A 20113-nucleotide genomic window follows, 5' to 3' on the forward strand; every position below is an offset into this window, starting at 1 on the left:
GAGCCCCGGATGAAGGATTCAACATGGACGTTACTGAAATGAAGGAGTGAACTCATGAGTGAATGAGTTCTAAAAAGACTTCCTGGATCACGCGTTGCTTCGGGACTACTACTCTGATTACAAAGTGTTCAGTACTTACTGTCAGTACTCACAGTCTAATCAAGCCAAACCTGTTGAACCCAGCGAGCGTTGGCCGAAGTCAGCTGGTCTCGATATGACTGCCACCGCAGGAAGTTTATTTTATTGGAACAGTTATTTCATCCATGCTGGAAATCATGGACCGGTGCTCCTAATGTCTCCCTAGAGATCCAAGCTGTTCTGTAAATGTTGGTTTTGTAAATACTCTGGTTCTGTTCCTGTTTTTTTTTTTTTTTTTAGAGCTTTTTTTTTTTTTTTTATGTATTTGAAAAGCATGTAATATATAGTAAACGATTACTGTTAAGCTGGTTCTTAGTAATTTGTACAATTGCATTTGTTTGAATTAAAAGGAAAATCAGCCTTTGAGCGAGTTTAGCGCCTCTTCCCTCCAGCAGCGGGTGAAGTCTGCAGGATTAGGAGGAGCCTCGTCTGTTGAGCCGTTTCAATTAAGGAAATGGAGTTTGTGGCAAAGCGCAGAGAGAAAAGAGCTACATCACTTAAAGCCTCATTTCCATTTTATGAGTGAGAATCTGGCTTTGTCACGGTGGTCAAGTGGAACACAGAGAGCGTTCTCCACATTCAGCGGCCCCGGCTTATCTGCGGCGCGTTCGAGGATTTTAATTAGACAGATAACTGTCGGGCGCCGGCCGCGTCGGCTTCTTTTAAGAATGAACGAGCAGAGCTGCAATCAGCGGAGATGAGTGTGAATTATCTGATGTGAAGCCTTTCTGCAGAGCAGTTATCACCGAGCTGTTTTCTCACCCGCTCGCTGCTTCGCCGCTCTACTTGTTCTGCTTTTTTGTATTCTCAGGCTGTAAAGTGACCGAACCGGTCTTTAGAAGCCGTCACGCCCTCGCCGGGCTGCAGCCTCTCCCTGCCAGTGACGAGCACCAACCCTCCCTGCAGGCGCTTCAGCTGGAGAAGCAGCATCCACACACACACACACACTCTGCAGTAACCCTTCACCTCCTTTCCCTCCGTCTTTACCTCCCCCCCCCCCAGTCCACACGTTTCCCACCATGCACCCTGAGCCTGCTCCGGCCCCTTCAGGACGACCACGGTGAGCGGCCTCCCTTGCTCATGGGCTCGGTCGAGTCGGGGGATCCAGCTGTCTCCCTCTGTCTCACGCCGGCTGCAGAAGCTGCTCCAGCTGACGCCTCACGCTGCAGAGCAGAGCTGCGAGGAGAGTTTGGCAACACCGGCTCTCAGATTAATGGTTTGACTAAATGACATTAGCAGAGCATTAGATGTGTAAATGGACGTGAGGCAATCAGAAAACTACCAGAATGAGCAGCTTTCCTCGGCGCCTTATTCCTCTTCTTCTGCTATTATGTTCTTCAAGCCTGAAGGAAACCTATTACATTACATTTCTACGTTTTTTAGCACATAAACATTACAGAGAGGCCGATGGGCTTTCATGGCATTGAGAACGTCCGCGTTGTGTTATAGATCTTCAGATTAGATTACTGTACGGTATATGTCGCACTGAAAACACAGTTTTATGTGCATAAGCAGAAATATTCAATACTTCAGTATTGAAGGTCAGCTGACACTCATTCCTCTATATATTCATCTACAGGCACAACAGAGACTAAAGACAGTGAGGCTGTGTTAAATACAAATGTGCTGGTTCAACGGCGAAGAAAGAGTTGGTGGTTAGAAACCTAAAACGAGTTAAAAATCAAAATGAAGTGATCTTCTTTGTACAAATTGCATGTACACCTACTTAAAAGAAAAATAAGGAAATAAGATATCAAATGAGAGTTTGTAAGCAGCTTTTAAAAATGATCACTATACTTCTTTCTGATTTCAAGGGATGATTGGTCTACATGATCATTAGTGCTGCTTTGTGTCTGATGGGTGTGTGTGAAATCTGGCTTTACGTCCTCCTTCAGCGGTGTCTTCTATGGAAACCGGTCCCGGGATGCATGCTGGGAGAGCCACAGGCTGCAGACCGGCAGCACTCAGCCAAATTCTGATTAAAGTGGGAGTAAATCAGTTTCACCTCGATCCGCGGTAATAACGGCTGACAGGCGCCGAAGGCCGCGCCGCCGGATTAGCCCGTCGGTCACATGCGCTCACGCCTGGTTCGTACGGATGACCTTCCGTCAAGGAGGCGGCCTGGGAACGGCTCACGCGAGGCGGACCGCGGGGGTCACGGGGGGTCATCATTAATGGGTCACATGATCGGCTGTGCCTGTGGTGGAGGTCTGAGCGGCCAGATAACCGGCTTAGCAGAGCCGAGACACCAGAAGCCTCTCAGGAGGGCGGGATGCCGGGGGTCATCCCCAGGCGCCGCGCTGGGAAAGTCTGCACACCCCGGAAAAAAAACCCCCGAGAACAGAACAGAGCAAGGCACCGCGGCGTGGAGGGACGGGAGGCAGACACCGCAACGCACGGCTCAGTCTGCACCACGCTCCTTTAAATGATCAATAAGTGATCGTCTCGGGCCGCTGCAGGAGTCACTTCCTCTGCTGAAGCACACAGCCGCGCAGGCACACACCTGTCGGGCGCGCGGCAGCGTGCACGTGTTGACAGGATCCTCCAAACAGCTGCAGGAGGAACAATGGCCTCCAGTGTGCCCTCCAAGACAAGACCCCCACATGTGTTTACCGCCACGTCTCAGGATGGGGAGGGGGCGCAGATCAGCATCGTGGGGGGGGCAGAGCAATGCGGGGGGGGGGGCTACAGGAATGAGGCCACGCTGGATTCCTTTCAGTAAAGGTTGACAAGGACACTTTCTCACCTTCCTGTTCATATACGTCACAATGAAGAGTTTGTGTCAGATTCTTGCCTTCAGTCACTTTCATGTGGAGTTCATAAGAAACCATTTCATTCAGGAATTTTTTTTTAATTATGAAGAGAAATTATACAAAAAAAACTGCAAATGGATTGGCGGATCATGCTTATTGCATACCTGGTTTACAGATGACAGAAGTTATATGAATATATGAAAGGAAAAAAACAGCTGAGTGTCAAATCTGCAAGCACAAAAAACAAAGTGACATCATTTAAAAAGGATTTTTTTTAATTTTTATTTATCACAAATTATACTGTTATTATAAGTTCACCTGATATTCTGCAGCCCTCATATTCTGAAAATTCATCATATTTGTCAAACTCGTCCAGTCACTCAGTTTTTCATACTAAATAAACTCCACACAACAAGTTGGGGGAAAAAAAAAGGCCCAGACAGCTGACAGAGTGGCGAACTCGGACTTTAGGAGTGAATGAATTCACCCCGTCACCGCTGTAATCTACTGCTCACCTATTGATGAGCGTCTGGGCTGAGTGGAGAGGAGTTAGTCCATCCATCAGCCTGGGGGGGGGGGGGGGGGGGGGGTGGAGGAGTGATTCAGGGGGAATACTGACGTCCACCTTTAAAGTCTGTGTCTTAAATATCGACAAAGCGATCGGAGTGGAGACAATGCAGCAGCAGCAGCAGCAGCATCTCTTTTTTTTATTTGCACCAGAAAAAAAGTTCTGTTGGCTTCCCTGTACACAGGTCAAGAGATTACTGGAAAAAAAAAACATTATTTACAGAGAAAAAAAATCAAAAATCTTGAAACAATTCAGCTCTTTGGAGTCTCTCGTGGAGGGGTGGAGGGAGGGAGGGAGCGCTTTTCACAGTTTTGAGGGTAAACGGCCGATTGAAGACAGATTTCTTATGTGAGGAGGAGCCAACTTTTGCTCTTTGGACAGAATCACACACACTGAAGGGTGAAATGAACTGAAGGGAACCACACACACACACACACAGTCCGGTCACTCCTTCAGCTTTCCCTCCACGAAGCTCTGGATCTTCTGGAAGTTGTCCTCCTGCTGGTCCAGGGCCTCCAGCAGGATGCCCATGGGGGACCGCTTCAGCCCGGCGCATTCGATCTTGTTCTCCAGCTTGTTCTTCATGTTGCGGAGTCGAAAAGAGGCGTGAGCGAAAATCACTGGAACACGGAGGAGAAGGAGTTTGAATGAAATGCGTGTGTGTGAGGGGAGCGTGCATCTGAGGGATGGGTGCCGGACTCACGGGCCAGAGGCAGGGTGACGGCCCACATGAACACCATGACGCTGCCCAGCATGGAGATCAGGAGGCAGCTGGAAACCATGACGACGCCCACGAACGCCGTGGGGTTCTGCCTCTTGAAGTTGCTGATGGCGGCCCGGTTGTCCCCGGCCCACACCGAGCCCAGGAAGACCGCCGACACCACGGCTATGGCCGTGAACATCCCCAGGGGGTTCAGGAACCTGTGAGGGGGGGCAGATACAGGGAGTCAGTGGCTCCACCTAGAGGCCATGAGCTCTCAGTACAACAACATGAGCAGGAAGATTTATTCTTTGACATCCTGTGAAATGTGATCATATGTTCATCTCCATGAAATGACAGACATTAAGATTAACTGATTGGAGTCGGGTGATATTTAGTAGACAATGAGATCAGGAATGCGTTTCCCTGTGTGCGGCTTGTAAGGAAAACTTAATGAGTCTTGACAAAACTTTCTTTGTGTGGCGTCTGAACTCTTGAAGAACCTAAAAGTTCAAATTTTTCAAGTGAGAATATCAAACTTTCATTGCATTTTTGGGAGTCCTCTTGCATAATGGTGACACTGTAAATGCAACTTTTCTGAAATACTGCCACTGCACATGTGAAGCTTTTGAAAGCTGCCTGATGGATGCTGGGATTTAGAACTCACAGGTCACATGTGGATCCAATAATAGAAACAACTAGTTTCACAAGTATTTGGAAAATAATGATGACTTTTTTTTTAAATCACATTTCAAAGTATTAGTCGAATTTTCTCAGAACAGTGTAATATATTTCAAAAAGAATACATAGAATTCAAACAGACGGGCAAAAAGTAACTAATTTTCTTAAATTTTCAGACATTATTCCATCTGTTAGAGCTGATTGCTCACTATTTAAACCCGAGGATGAAAATTTGCATTTCCCACTGTTAAAGCCTCTCCTGGCTGGAACAGTGGGAAATAAAGTAAATACTGCCCTCTAGTGGACAGATTCATTTAAAACCTCTTTTTTTTATACTTCCTGTGATTATTTTGTGTTACCTGCCAACAAAATCTGTACTATTTGGCATTCATTCTGTCTGTTAACATTATATTGACATGAAATCAATAAGGTGGTCATGTTATTCTTTAAAACCTATGCTGGGCCATCATTATAGTCTCACAGACAACAAAACAACTGATTTGTGAGTGTCGTCCTCTCACTCTGAAACGTTCCTCTTGCAGGTTTTGTTTCCTGCAGCGTCGCTTCTCCTCGACTCAGTGAACTGAAACTTTGAGAGCAAAACCGCAAGACTCAGTTTCCGGACACATGCCTTTAATTTGTTTACAGTGTTTCTTGATCTGCTCAAAAAGAGGAATTCTCCTTACGCATGACTTTAAGCGACTTGTTTTTTTAAGTTTAGTAGGAAATTGTTTATGATTGATTTAAATCCTTCCACACATCTGATCTACTATCATATGACTTTGTACACTGCGCTTTTAGCTGTTTCTAACACAGTTAGGTGTCAAAGGTCATGCGTGACTCCTTGGGAAATCAATTCTGGATTTTGAACAGCTGATGGAGCCTTTCTTACTGCAACAGCTGGAAAGACAAACAGTCCACAATCATAGCAACAATATGGTCTCATCATCACATGGCTCAGCAGTCTGACCCTGACAGGGCAGCACTATTCTTAGCCAGATTAATTTTAATTTGGGCAAACAGCCAGGCAAAGATACCTCACACCGCAGAGATCTGACCATAGACCTTGTATGGAGATGACAGATAATCCAGTTCTGGTTCCGTGCACGTATTAACCCTTTACAGACATTCTATAGGGGATTTTAACCTTGCTATTGGAGGATAGCGGAATAGTTTTTGGAGGTTATTCCAAAAGAGGTCATCAAAGTTACAAACATTTCATGTCTTATCTCTCAAAAATGTCTCAAAATGAAGACAAATCAGAGCAGAAATGCAAGAAGCTCTAGACAAGGCTATCCATTTATTTCTCCATGTTTGACACTCAACTGAATGCTGGTGTCCTACAATATAATGCATCCCTCCGATGACGAAAAAAATTGTCTAACTGTAAGTTTTGAGACATTTGTTTGACTTTATACAACTTGTAAGCATTTATATGTCTCAATGGAGCAAATTGGCTTTGTGGGTCATATTAGAAGTGTTAAGCAGAATAGTAATCTGAGTAATCCTGTTTAGGTTTATAATTATCTCAATATCCACACACAATTAACTTTTAAAGTGGTCAAATATAGTCACTTATCCAGTAAAGGGTGAAAAGGTCATTATGTTGTTGGACATATACATTAGAAGAGTCAACAGAACTCTACATTCCCAGGTTGAGTCTTTTAGTCATCATGGAAGTCACATATGCTATAGTAGCATTTAATTTCTTTCTCTCCGTTTTAAAATATGTTCTATTTCATCACTTTATATCTTAATCCCATGTTTTCTTGATTTATGGGCTTTGGTCACGTGATGAGCTGGTCAGTACTAGTTTCATTCATTCTAACGGGACACAGTCCAACTCGCCCCACATCCTGCCATGTCCTGTACACACTTTAATAACAGTAAATAAGCAGGACACATTCTCACTCACACGGCTCCTTAACAAGCCTCAAAAGGCTAATTTGTGACTCCCAGCAGCAGCTGTCACACTGAGACAACCTGTTGTTGTTATCTCAGTGAAACTACACTCACCCCACGATGAGGAACACGGCCACGGCCAGGGCCAGGTAGTTCGTCTGGTAGTACAGAAGGTTGCTGACGACCCGGTTTCCCCACTTGGCCGGGTCCTTCACGTCTGGTTTGCCGAATCTCTCCGATCCGGGGAAGAAGTCATCCCACGACCTGAGCGGCGTCAGCTCCACTTTCGCCATCTGTCCACTGCTGCTCTTGGGGCGGTGTTTCGGAGGACCTGACATCCCTGTTCACTGGTGACCAATTTCCTCCAGTTTCCGTTGTTGTTGCCGCTTGTAACAGTAGAAGTTGAAAATCCAACAGAGTTGTGTTCTGAAAAACTGCATTAAAGCGAATTTATAATAACATTTAAAATTGCTGCACCTTTTGTAATTTTGATTTCAACTTCTGCAGTTGCGACAGACGCTAAATGAAGTTGGTCACCAGTTAATCCGAAACACCGGTTCATCCGGTTCCACTGAGCCGACAGCTCGGAGCAAAACATAGAAAATCTCGCGAGAGTTCTGACATGTAAACCCCGCCTCATGACGTAGATTCACGCTATTGGTCAGAAGGCACGTTCCCGGAAGTATCTCAACACGCTGTATATTATGGAGAAATAGTAGCTCTGTTTCTCACTAAATCTCCGCTTCCAGGCGCAGGTCAGTTGTTTTTATGCTCATGGACGTGTTCGGGCTCCTTTTTGCCTATTGTAGCCCTCCTTGCTGATCGTGTTAAAGCGGTGTGACAGATGCGCGCGGACAGTCTTGGCCGGGTGAAATCAGAAAAACGACACTGTTTTTGTTTTTGTCTCTTGTTTTAAGCAGATGTGGAGCAGACTGCTGGGTCCTCGTGGGATTGGTCGGACCGGTGTGTGTTGGAGGAGTTTGTTCACGATGCAGCTGAAGACCAGTGAGTTCCAGTCTCTGTTCACTGAAGGCTTGAATGGACTGACAGGTGAGACAAATCTGGATGACATTGAAACTCTGACAATTAAAACAGGGGTATTTTAAGTTAAAAACATTTTAGAGTTTAAAATACTATTGAGTCAAAGTGATCAGCAGGATAAACTCTGGACAGCCAGGCTATCACTGGACAAACAGAGAGACAGATAACCAGTTCATCCAAGACAGGTCTGCAGCCAGACCCTAATCAGTTCACCTCTGATAATACACAGATATCTCACACAAATGCATACAGTGACCCTGTTGTATTTAAATCAGTTCACCTGATAACACACATTGATTTTAGTCAGTTGTAGAAAACTTGAGTGAATCAAATACCGCAAGCTAACTTGAATGTGATTGACTGTTTATTCACTCAACTGTTAGACAAACATTTTCAATTCCTTTGAGTGGTGAATAAAGTAGTATACAGTCTGAGTTGAATATCAGCAAACATGCACTATTGTCCAGCTTTCCAGAATTCTGCACACACTTTTGTCATTCGTGAATGAAAAGCCTCAATTTTCTCCAAACATACCATGTAAATTGTATTTGTATGTTATTTGTGGGAATTTATGGGAAGGGACCTAATAATAATAATAATAATAATAATAATAATAATAATAATAATGCATTAGTTTTATATAGCGCTTTTCTGGACACTCAAAGACGCTTTACATTGCATTATTCATTCACTCCATACTGGATGGTGGTAAGCTACTATCCTAGCCACAGCTGCCCTGAGGCAGACTAACGGAAGCGAGGCTGCCAATCTGTGCCATCGGCCCCTCCGACCACCACCAACCATTCACTCTCACAACTTTCATACTTTCATACAAATGTAGTTGGAAGAACACAATACAGTATTTTTAAAAGTTGTCACTTGAAACAATCGTCTTGCTACATGGTACCAAAACAGCTTAAAGTGTTTTAGTTGTTTCATTTCGAATTTTCTTATTAATGAAACATACTTATGAAGTGCAGACGAACAATGAACCAGGAGTTTCTTTCTCTGGTGACTCAACAGTAAAAAGTACTTTGAAGTTGTGACATTCTGCAATACAGTTAAAATCCATTTACCATTATGATTTGATAATATTGAGGCAGTATTGTTTAGAAAAAGCAGAGTGATTATCGGTGCTCTCAAACTGGACTCCCTCCTTTTAATGTCACTCAAATCATGTGACCTGATAAGAATGGGTTTTTTCTTTGCTCCTGTCTGTTTTCTGATGTGTTTTCGATTTTTCCAGAGCTGTTTGCGAAGAACCAGTACGAGCTGCGGATCGCCGGCGGCGCCGTGCGGGACCTGCTCTCTGGCAGGAGGCCCGAAGACGTGGACTTCGCCACCACGGCCACTCCAGAGGAGATGAAGGTCATGTTCCAGAACGCCGGCATCCGCATGATCAACAACAAGGGAGAGAAACACGGGACCATCACAGCCAGAGTAAGATCTGCCGGACGGGACGGATCAGCAGGATCCTCTGGCGTCTCCTGAGGCTTCATACAGCAGGGAACCAACTTTTAGTCTCTGTAAAGCAGGAACTACTGTCGGGGCATCTCAAAAGAACATGAAGTTTATTCAGTGAAAAACAGTGAAACTGCCATACATGTTCTAAATGTGTCAGGAAGCGCTGCACGATTTTGACTCCAAAACAAAATTCAGATTTTTTTCCATTGAAAACTTGATTTTCAATTCCTATTTTTTTTTACTGTATTTTTATTAATATTATTTATAACATATGAACAAGAACAACAACAATTACAGTCGGCATTAATACAATATTACAACTTCACTTATAATCAAGAATGTGGCGTCCAGGTTGGCACAAAGACACTAAAATGAATTATTTCGTGTGCGTTCCTCTTTATTGGAAAAGAGCAAACAATTTTCCCCACTGCAAATGAAGTGCAACTACAAACCTTAAACTCAGAAAGCGTAAACCTGATAACCTGCTCAACCAACCAAAGATGTATCCCTTTGGATTAAGAAAGTGAGCGCGTCACTTTAGTCACATTTCACTAAATAAAGTTTGCTTTTTGTGGAAATACAGTGACAACTTGAGAACCAAACAAAATGATTTCCCTTGAGATAAAATAAATTCTTCCCTTTCTTTCACCAAACCACTTAATAAAATAAATAAATAAATAATTAAAATCTAAATGTTTGCAGCTCAGTAGCTCGTAGCGGGGCTCTGCATGTGTGTGAAACCGTTTTATTAAACTGTGTGTAAAGGAACCATGAGAGACATTGAGCTCCACCTCATTCCTGATCCTTCTCCGTGTCGACGGTGTGACCTGCCTCTCATCTGCTGGTGTTTTGACCCGGCCTGCTCCCAATCTGGAGCATGAGCCGAAACAAGTTTGTCGTGCCGCCGTCTTTGAGCACGCGGCCTTTAAACAAACTTTACAGCGGGGAGTGGATCGCTCTTTGTGTCAGAGAAGTCTTTCAGCTGATGTTGTTACATTTCTGTTTATCTTCGGTGACGACATGAGTCACACCGCAGTTACCCCAGTGGATGGAAATTTTCACTTTTTTGTCATCGCACTCAGTAAAAACATCATTTACGATTCAATACTGATTAATCGCACAGCCTGAGTTTTAAGTATTAAAAATCAAAACTCAGTTTCTCTCATAAAATCCTTTTTTTTTTTTTTTTTTTTTTTTTTAACCAGCCATAATTGTAAAATCCACATTTGCTTTTGACATTTTCCTGTACTCACCTTCAACTTGTGGAGAAAATGTTGATCCTGTTACTCAGGCGGGATTAAAACCATCATCCTAATCCTTTAAAGAATCTTCTGACCGAAGCCTCATGCACAACAAAAAATGATCGCAGTCCAAACCTGGACCATCCCCTCAGCGTGGTTTATATGCTACAACATGTTGCTCCGTTCATCATCCCTGCCAGCGGTTCTTCTGTTAGGAGACTCCACGCATTCATCAACCGTGTCTCTGCTGTGGGAGACAAGCGGGCGGATGCAGAGGATTGTGGGACATAATGTGTGTTTAGATTCAGCAGATGAATCGAACCTCTCTGGTCCATATTTCAGCGTTCAGCGGGAAACGCTTCACATCAGCAGTTTAGAAGAGACGGAATGAAGTGAAAACAGATAAATGTGGTTACGGAGCTTCTTTTGATGTTTTTTTAGATGGAAGTGATCAAGCAGTTCTTTTCACAGAGTACATTAATAAAGTTTCACTTCTTTGTTTCCCATTAGCTGAAGTTTGGCACCAGCTTTTAAAAGTGCTGAAATGACGAGAAAATGAAGTTTTATGTGAATGCCTTTTTAATTAGGTGCTCAGTATTTTTAATTAAAACCAAAAATCAGAGATGAACTGGATTTATTGAGATTTTATTGCAGTAGAATTGGCACAGAACGTACAGTGAGCGAGTTCTTCCCCTTTTTCCACAATGATTTTCATTATCTGGCTCCGCTTCAATATTACTGTGTGTTTGACGGTTCTCCGAAACTCATTAAAAGAATGTGACGCTCTGTGATTGAACTGTCAAACTGTGGACTCATTTAATAACCAGTTCAGGGACGTCGAGCTCCGTTTCGCTGCTTTCTGTTAGTTTTTTTAATTTTCCTGATATCATAACTGTGTTGAAATGCAGCAGCAGAAACGGGAGTCGCTTCAGGAACCGGAACTGTGTTCAGTGGCTCAGATCATGTTAGAATACTTTTTTTCTCTGCAGCTGAATAACGAGAACTTCGAGGTGACCACGCTGCGGCTGGACGTCCAGACGGACGGGCGCCACGCCGAGGTGGAGTTCACCACCGACTGGCAGAAAGACGCCGAGCGGCGGGACCTCACCATCAACTCCATGTTTCTAGGTACGTCTCTCTGGATGACCGCTGTGGCGTCTCATCAGCTGCTCGTGTTTGACGTGTCACTGGAAGTGTTCAGGATTGTTAAATTAAGCTTTGCTTCGCCTCACAGGTCTTGACGGCACCCTGTACGACTTTTTCCAAGGATACGAAGACCTGCAGAACCGCAAAGTGCGGTTTGTCGGCAGCGCTGCCCGGAGAATCCAAGAGGATTACTTGAGAATACTGCGATATTTCAGGTGAGCCTGATCTTTCTCATCCTCAGGTCGCACTACTTTAACTCTAAACTGATTCTAAACTCCGCCGGTATTCTGTCCCAGGTTTTACGGGAAGGTGGCGCTGGAGCCCGGCGATCACGAGCCCGAGACGCTGTCCGCCATCAGGGAGAACGGCCGCGGGCTGGCAGGGATTTCCGGGGAGCGGATCTGGGGGGAGCTGAAGAAGATCTTGGTGGGGAACCACGCGGCGCATCTGCTGGAGCTGATTTACGAGCTGGAGCTGGCCCAGTACATCGGTGAGGGGGAGGCGGGTCCTCAGTGCGTCACGGTGCATTCCCAGCAGGAGATCTGACCCAGACGCCCCCTCCTCAGGTCTGCCTCCGGACGGCGACGTGGACGAGCTGAAGCGGGTCTGGCAGAACGCCAGAGCCCACTCCCCCAAACCCATGACCGTCCTGGCCGCCCTGCTGCGCTCGCCCGACCAGGTGGAGAAGATGGACGTGCGGCTGAAGCTGTCCCGGGAGGAGAAGAGCGGCGCCCAGTTCCTGGTCCGACACCGGCGGCAGCTCAGGAGGAGCGGCGGCGACTCGGACGGCCTCAAACCCTTCACCGACTTCATCGTGGATGTGAGTTAGATTCTCCTCTGATCTCGGTATTGAACACATGACAGACTGACAGACGGCTGGGAGAGGAGTGTTTATCTCTGCTTTCAGAGCTCTCAGTGCAGTCATCGGTGGTGGTTTGTTTGAAACAGACGTTTGACGCCTCCAAAAGTTTCCTCTTTGATCTTTCTGTCACCGTTTGAAGTCTAACATTGGGAAGTCTGACAGGTTGATTATTAACACTTTAAATGAAATGCTGATGGCAGAATCGGTCAGTCAGGACCATTTAAAAACTCGGTGATTACAACTTCAGAGCAGAGCTGCCAGAGAAAGTACTTCACTCCTCTCAGCAGACGCCAGCACTATTTCCCGGTTAATAAAATGTTTAGGTCTGGAAGAAGAGTTTAAGATGAGTATAAAATTAAAAACTAGCAGAAAGTAGAGAAATACAGCTCCCCAGTACCTTCAAAATATACATTAATTGCTGTTCTGGAAAAAGGAGCAGAAGATCTAGAGAAATATCACTTAAATACCAGATAAATACAGTCGATCTGGTCGTTAAAGGGTTAAACCCCAGTCTGCCTGTTCCTCTCCCAGAGCACACTCACTTTAATATGACAAGATGCAGCAAATCTTTCGAGTCTCGTTCTTGGTTTCAAGAGTTCTCTTTTTTTTTTTTTCAAGTGAATAGTTTTTATCGATTTGTTGGTATTAATATACAAGCAGCCACAGTATATCTGCTTAAGAAGCCAATTTATTCTCATGTTTTCAGATGAATGAAATGCAGTCCAATTTCAACAGGCAAAACCAAACAATTAGGACCAAAAATGACTCCAATCTCTGCATAAAGCCGATTTTAATGAGACTTTCTGATGAAAACTACAATGAAATAAAAAAAAAAAAAAAACCTTCTCCTGTAGCTATAGAGTCATGCCTGAGAACATACGAGAATCTGTTACGATCAGGATGAAACAAGGGGGATCATCTGTGTCTTTGTATTTGAAAACTGGTGACATTATAAACTCTTTTCCAGATAAAATAGTTTGGGAATAAAAGGTGAGATGAGACTCCTCTCAGCTGAGTGAGTTAACTGAAGACGAGTGACCGTCCTGCAGACTTCTTATGAGCTGATCTGAGAGCAGCTCCCTGCTGGAGCCGTCACGTGCAGGGTCCTTCACTGAGAATCGGCTGTAACCCCCCCCCCCCCCCCTCCTCCTCTCTCCCCCTGTCAGAACCGGGAGCTGGACACCCAGAGCAAAGTGTGCGAGCTGCTGAAGTACCAAGGCGAGGCCGAGCTGCTGTCGCAGCTCCGCGGCTGGTCCGTCCCCCGCTTCCCCGTCAGCGGCCACGACCTGCGCAGGGTCGGCGTCACCTCGGGGAAGGACATCGGCGCCAATCTGCAGAAGCTGCGCGAAATCTGGAAGAAAAGCCGCTACCAGATGGACAAAGACGAACTCCTGAGTCACGTGACGCCTTAGATTCATCGTTCGAGAGACAATACTGCTGCAGAAATCCTGTGGCTGCATCACTCCTGCTCAGAGAAAGAAGAGATGGATGCATCTTCATTTGAAACGATCCCTCCGTTTGTTTGCTTTGAGTTCGCTGCAGTTTGTGAAGGAGGTCAACATCTGCTGGTCTCACCGAGCGTCCACTCGTTAGACCGTTATCTCTGAAGAAGAGTTAGAACAGAGTGAAATATTCCAGCTGCGGTCGTTTGTTCTCAAATAGTTCTTTCCACTTTCAGCTGCAGGATGCAGATGCAGTTCTGTGTTTTTCTCTTTTTATTTATAAATCTATAAATTCTTTATTTGAAAAACCTTCAGTGTTTGTTCTTTGTGCATGAATACATAGGGAGAGGTTGTCTCTGTTCGAAGGTTGCGGGTTTGATTCCACATCTCGATCTGATTAAAACTGAAGAGACGTTTAAACTTTATCCCACAAACTGAAATCCTTTTGTTTTATACATCATTAAAACAAGATATCCAGAATCTCTGCATGACAGAACTCATGAGAGTTTGTTATTAAAACTTCAGTCATAGTGGAGAAATAACTGATGATACAGAGAAATTCTGTGGTCTTGCAGTTTTTCCATATGCACACATACAGTATGTGACTGTGTGACAGTGAGAGGGGGGTAACGTGCAGGAGGGAGGAGCATGAAGACATATAAAGCCCCCTGCTCCCCTCTGAAAACACCAGTGTGTGTGAGTAAGTGTGTGTGGAGATGCTGCTGCTCTGTGGAAACCTGTCCCCTCAGCTCCTCTTGGAATTACCGCCCGTCTGAACTGGACTTGCTGAGGCTGCAGACCCCGCAGCAGCTGTGATGCAGCTGTTGGAGCCCCGGCTGTGAGCATGGCTCTGCTCGGCGTCACCAACCTCACCAACGGCAGCGCGGAGAGCCCGCCGGCCGAGGACGACCCCCGGGACGAGCGCCTGGCGCGGGTGGAGATCGCGCTCCTGTCCGTCATCTTCAGCACCGCCGGGCTGCTGAACGGCGGGCTGCTGCTGGCGCTGTGGAGGCGCAGGAAGCAGCTCTCCAGGATGCGCGTCTTCGTCTTCCACCTGTGCGTCGCGGACCTGGTGGTCACCTTCTTCCAGGTTTGCCCGCAGCTGCTGTGGGACATCACGGACCGGTTCGTGGGTCCGGACGCGCTGTGCCGCGCGGTCAAGTACCTGCAGGTGGTCGGGATGTTCGCCTCCACCTACATGATCGTGGCGATGACCGTCGACCGCTACCAAGCCGTGTGCAAGCCCATGGTGACGTTCCAGAGGCGCAGGGCGCGCTGGAACGGCCCGGTGTGCGCCGCCTGGTGCGTGTCCCTGCTGGGCGGCCTGCCGCAGCTCTTCATCTTCTCCCGGGTGGAGGTCGCCCCGGGGGTGTACGACTGCTGGGCGCAGTTCGTCAAGCCGTGGGGGCTGCGAGCCTACGTGACCTGGACCACGCTGGTGATCTTCGTGCTGCCCATCCTCACCGTGGTCGCGTGCCAGGTGCGCATCTGCCGCGCGGTGCGCGTCAACTTCCACGCGAAGACGCAGCACCCGGCGGGGGACAAGCCGCTGTCCTCGCGGGCCAGCAGCGCGGCGGGGGTGTCCAAGGCGCGCGTGAAGACGGTGAAGATGACCGTGGTCATCGTGGCGGCGTACGTCGCGTGCTGGACGCCGTTCTTCACCGTGCAGCTGTGGTCCGTGTGGGACTCCGAGGCGCCCACACACTGTAAGACCAGTTCACAGAAAAAAACACATCTTTATACCCAAAACACCACACTCTGGACAAGTATTCATGATTAAAAAAAAAAGTTTATTTAAATGAGAAAAAAAAAAAAATCAATTCTCGTCCGTACACTTTTAATTTTATTTTTCTTGTTTAAAATGTGGTCATTTTAGTTTAACTATTGTGTTTAGACATTTTATGGATGTATAATTTGTTATTTAACCGTATGAGAAAGGCCAAGTGCGCTTGACAGGGCTGGATAAGCTTTTTTCCATTTATCCTGTCCTTTCTCCAGCAAATAAACGTATGAGATGTCTTATTGATTTCATTTAGTTGATATTTATTAAGAATAATTACAGAAGTGTCGATCTTTAGCACTGATACTCATAATATGCAAAAATGTAATCATGCATTGTGGGATGTTATTCAAGTTAGCAAATATGAGGGAAACTGATCATTCTAAAATCAATAATTATCATGTCTTTCTTGAACAACTGACACATATAAAGGTGTTAATTTCCTCCTAATTTGTTGTTCAATGTTTTGATCAGGACCGAGGTTCACGATCAGAATAAACCTCCCAAAAAGCAGTAAAATACTATAGAAAATGTACTTTTTATCACTTTTTCTGATGTGGCCATTTTTGTCCACCATTACTTAAGAGTACAGGAATTCACAGGGTTTCAGAAAGGAAATGATGATGAAGAAAGAGACTTACTGCAAAACGAAAATATAAAATGTTCACAATGATGGCCAGATTAAGAAGGAAAAGTTGCCAAATTGTCCAAAATCATGTTGACTGAAGGCAAATTGCAACATGAGACAAACAACCAAATATGTAAAAAATCAAAAAAGCAAAAATAAAGAGTATTGTCCAGAGAGTGAGTGAAGAGGCCGACCCTAAGATGACACGATGACCTGCTAATTCAATTCAATTGAGCCTGTTTGAACTGGAGAACATTTAGGTCACCTTATGCAACATCTTCAAGTGAAAAAGGCAAACCTATATTGCTTTATTGTAGCAAAATGGACATTTTCTAAAAATCTGACTTTGTCTGTTACTCAACAGTGTCAGATGTGAAGATGTATTGCTTTTGAGTTGTAGTTCCAAAAAAGTTTCCAATGCAGCAATGTTTTCAAAATTATGCTCATTGACACTGCAGAAACGTTGAGCATGATGTAGTTTCCATGTTGGACCACTAGGGGAGTCGGAGCATTTGTGAAAAGTTCCACTAGTTTTGAGAGTCTCCTGTAATATCAGTCCAACCTGGTCATCTGTCCACAGGAATGTCTGTGATAGTCTTAATGTTCTCTGCTCATATGTGTGTTGTTTCACTACAAAAACCGACAACAGCCCCCACTAGTGGCCCAACATGAAAACTACATCATTTTCAGCCTTTCCTGCAGTCGTACGTTGTTTTCAAAACGTTTCCCTGTAAACATGAAGCTTTTCTGAAACAAAAACATGGAAATAATGCATCTTGACTTGAAGTGTTGTGTGAATGGGGGTCCACCACATTTCTGTTCACATGTCAGAATGAGCGACTCAAAGAGGCGTTTTTCTGTTTTTAAATATAATGATTTAAGTTTGTGTCTGGTAACCCTGCGTCTGTGTTTCCAGCTGCGACCTTCACCATCCTGATGCTGCTGGGCAGCCTGAACAGCTGTGCCAACCCCTGCATCTACCTGCTGTTCAGCGGGAAGCTGCCTCGGAGAGTGGCGACCCTGATGTGCTCCCGCCGGCCCGACGCCAAGGAGGCCATGCAGGAGGAGGCCACCATGGTCAGCTCCCTCTACATCAGCCTCAAAAGCCTGTCGGACTGCAGGTAGAAAAGAAAATAGCCCTCGGTCCACACGAGACAGCCCTATTGAACCGCTTCAAAGCAGATCCACAAATATCTCGGCAGGAAATGTGTTCACTGTGCAAACCAGCAGTGTGTGAAGAGCCTTAATGGAGAGGAAATGAAAGCTTTTGCAGCCATGTTCCATGTGGGTGGCATGAAATCACCGTGTTTGACACAGAACATGTCTTCATGACCTTTGAGGACTTCGTCGATCGATTCAGACCTCTTTATTCTCAAGACTCATGGAAGAATTGAATGAAAGGCTGAGAAATGCTCTTCAGTGAGCTCTCCGGTGATTGTTCTCTCTTGGTCTCAGGTTGACGTCTGTGGAATGAAATGTCGAAAGTCGACTCGGACATTTTTGATCAAAGATTACTTGATTATCCTGGTACCTTCATGAGGGGTAAAATCCACAATACATTTCAGTCGAGACAAGGTGGGGTGGGCAACACACCCCTGGATTTTACCCAGAATGCATTTGGAGACAATATTGACGAGTCCATTGAAAAGTTGTACATTTCAAATTCACTATGAATATTAAGGTAAGAAAGGCCTTCGAAGACAAACACCAATTCCGGCCCAGTGTACACGACGCTTCCAGTGAGAAACGCATCACTTTTGAGTTTTTGTTTCAGAAAAGTTTTGCATTTACACGGAAACGTTTTGAAACCGGTGTTGTTTTCTTACTGGAATACAAGTGGTGCAGAGAACAATACTCTTTTATTAACAAAGGCGACACGGACGTTTGTATGGACAGTTGACAAAGTTGGATTGCTGTTACAGGTGACTTTTATCTATAAAACTATTCTCTGAAACAAATTACACCATGTCTGTAATTATTGTGAGTCAAAAAGAAAAGATGGACTGATGTAGACAGGTCCTACTGAGGTTTTCTCCGTTCTTGGCGTAAAACAGTAAGATTCGTCTGTTTTTTTTTTCCTTTCCTTGTGTTGTTTTCATACATTCCCTCATGTTTGATGTCTGCTCTACCTCCAGCTACCTCTCATTTTGCTGCCATGATAAGCTGAACTCAGTCATTTGGCATCTAAATGCTGAAAAGTAACAAACGAGGGCAAAAGTTTTATTTTTATAGCATGGAGCTGATTTTCAATCAGTCCGAAGATGTTGGAAGATATAACGGTCGGAGGCAGCGTTGAGCTGATCACCACTTCACATCTCTGAATGCAACATAAACAAACAGTGCTGAGCGGTGAAGGTTGAATTCACTTTTTGTACATATTGTTTTCTTTGTGAGCATTTCTTATGTAGCTGGGTTTGAAACTGTGAAAGAATATCAAACTGCTTTGCAGCAACCTGCCAGTGGGAGTAAACACTGCACAAAACACAGTTGATCTTGTAAAATTATAGTGAAATAATATCTCAAAGTGTCTGTATTGTGTGTAAAAGAAGTGTTTCTCTTGAATCTGAATGTGTTTTATTGATTTGTGGTTCTTGTATGCTCTTTCAGTGATGGAGTCATTCTTCAGCCTGTAAATGTGGTGATAGTGCAGATCTGTGCTTGACATCGTGGCGCGATCGTGTTTATTCGTAGATACTATTTATCTTCAGATGTGGCCATCAGCTCAAGATGCTTTTTGATGAATACTGCAACATGTTTACATTTTCAAAGAGGCTTTTTTCCCTCTTCTTTTCTCAGTCCGCTGGGATCATTTGTCTCTGAGGTCCTGCAAAAATAAACTGTGAAAGCTTTTCATGTGACCGTTTTCTTTTTTCTCAAGTGCCCTTGGTATTTAATGCTGACATTTCTCCACAAACATAGTTGTTTTTTCCACAGGCTTCTCATGCTAAATGTCACCTGAAAATGTCCTTTTCTTAAGTTTGGAGAGCAAAAATCTAATTGAACATGTCAAGTAGTACTCAGAAACCTGTTTTTTTTCTCTGAAAAAGAAACATATCAGCATTTTCCCATGAAATAAATATGGAATATTTTGGCACATATCCATAAATTATGCAAAAACCTTCAAACCCACAGGCTTCTAGAGATCAATGGACTCCTGTGTTCAGAATCATAGATATAGACTTACTCATTTTGTTTCCCATTGACACTTTAATGGTTCTCTCTTACAATTTAGTCATTGTCACAATAGTAAATCAAGGAGTTCTAGCTTCTCTGCAGCCCTCAAGAAATGATATTTAATGGTCACTAGACCATTTTCAGAAGTGCATGGTCTTTATGACGAGGTGAAAATGACCATTTTCCAGCTGTTGCTCCTAGAATCAATCATTTCTGCTTGTGAGTTGTTTTTTTTACATGCAATGTCTGAACCAGATGTGAACAGTTTTTACTCTGTAACAGTATTGGGCCACCCGATAATATGAATTAATGATTTGTGACCTTCATACTGAGGTTAAGATCTTTTTTAAAATATATATTTTTTTAAATGCACCTTCTTAGCTACCAGACTTCTTTTTACCTAATGAACCCTTGCAGGCCCTGAGGTGTTGTAATCCTTTTAAATAACTTTAAATAACCTTTTTGTTTTCAGGATGAGGCTTCTTGTTGGTTCCGGGGAGGCTGGAGGTGGCTGCCACCTGCCATTAGCGAGAGCTCCATGTCAAAGTGTTTCCTCTCTGTGTTATTTTCCCTTTTTCATCACAGGGATGGAG

At 44.6% G+C, this 20113-nt stretch overlaps 3 protein-coding genes across 4 annotated transcripts; 2 read left to right on the forward strand and 1 right to left on the reverse strand.

Moving 5' to 3' along the window:
* Window positions 1-2604: 2604 nt before the first annotated feature.
* Window positions 2605-7314, reverse strand: LOC115388310 (PRA1 family protein 3-like). The gene is made up of 4 exons (XM_030091384.1): window positions 6857-7314; window positions 4163-4380; window positions 3895-4079; window positions 2605-2609 (listed from the first exon to the last, which is right to left on the reverse strand). The coding sequence occupies exons 1-3, from the start codon at window positions 7078-7080 to the stop codon at window positions 3904-3906; spliced, it is 618 nt and encodes a 205-aa protein (XP_029947244.1). The 5' UTR covers window positions 7081-7314; the 3' UTR covers window positions 2605-2609; window positions 3895-3903.
* A 96-nt stretch (window positions 7315-7410) lies between these two features.
* LOC115388306 (CCA tRNA nucleotidyltransferase 1, mitochondrial-like) lies at window positions 7411-14248 on the forward strand. 2 transcript variants are annotated; one of them, XM_030091378.1, is made up of 8 exons: window positions 7411-7497; window positions 7663-7792; window positions 9030-9223; window positions 11478-11616; window positions 11723-11849; window positions 11931-12124; window positions 12201-12454; window positions 13663-14248. In XM_030091378.1, exons 2-8 carry the CDS (start codon window positions 7663-7665, stop codon window positions 13906-13908), a joined length of 1284 nt encoding a protein of 427 aa, XP_029947238.1. In that variant the 5' UTR covers window positions 7411-7497; the 3' UTR covers window positions 13909-14248. The 2 variants fall into 2 exon arrangements, with proteins under 2 accessions (XP_029947238.1, XP_029947239.1); XM_030091379.1 differs by lacking the exon at window positions 7411-7497 and adding an exon at window positions 7573-7577 and having other exon boundaries at window positions 7660-7792.
* Window positions 14249-14782: 534 nt separating this feature from the next.
* LOC115387972 (vasopressin V2 receptor-like) lies at window positions 14783-17471 on the forward strand. Its single transcript, XM_030090882.1, has 2 exons — window positions 14783-15644; window positions 17263-17471. Exons 1-2 carry the CDS (start codon window positions 14783-14785, stop codon window positions 17469-17471), a joined length of 1071 nt encoding a protein of 356 aa, XP_029946742.1.
* Window positions 17472-20113: the final 2642 nt, after the last annotated feature.

This window comes from Salarias fasciatus, chromosome 5, assembly GCF_902148845.1.
Source record: "Salarias fasciatus chromosome 5, fSalaFa1.1, whole genome shotgun sequence".
In the NCBI taxonomy this organism is placed as follows: Eukaryota; Metazoa; Chordata; class Actinopteri; order Blenniiformes; family Blenniidae; genus Salarias; species Salarias fasciatus.

Bases quoted from the DNA above. Each gene is read 5' to 3' on its own strand.
- LOC115388310 (XM_030091384.1), bottom strand. From the start codon at position 7,080: ATGTCAGGTCCTCCGAAACACCGCCCCAAGAGCAGCAGTGGACAGATG. The intron at 4,381-6,856 runs GTGAGTGTAGTT...CCCCCCTCACAG, and splicing joins GCCGTGTTCCTCATCGTGGG to GTTCCTGAACCCCCTGGGGA. The intron at 4,080-4,162 runs GTGAGTCCGGCA...TCCGTGTTCCAG, and splicing joins CGTCACCCTGCCTCTGGCCC to TGATTTTCGCTCACGCCTCT.
- LOC115387972 (XM_030090882.1), top strand. From the start codon at position 14,783: ATGGCTCTGCTCGGCGTCACCAACCTCACCAACGGCAGCGCGGAGAGC. The intron at 15,645-17,262 runs GTAAGACCAGTT...CTGTGTTTCCAG, and splicing joins CTCCGAGGCGCCCACACACT to CTGCGACCTTCACCATCCTG.
- LOC115388306 (XM_030091378.1), top strand. From the start codon at position 7,663: ATGTGGAGCAGACTGCTGGGTCCTCGTGGGATTGGTCGGACCGGTGTG. The intron at 9,224-11,477 runs GTAAGATCTGCC...TTTTCTCTGCAG, and splicing joins ACGGGACCATCACAGCCAGA to CTGAATAACGAGAACTTCGA. The intron at 12,125-12,200 runs GTGAGGGGGAGG...CCCCCTCCTCAG, and splicing joins GGAGCTGGCCCAGTACATCG to GTCTGCCTCCGGACGGCGAC.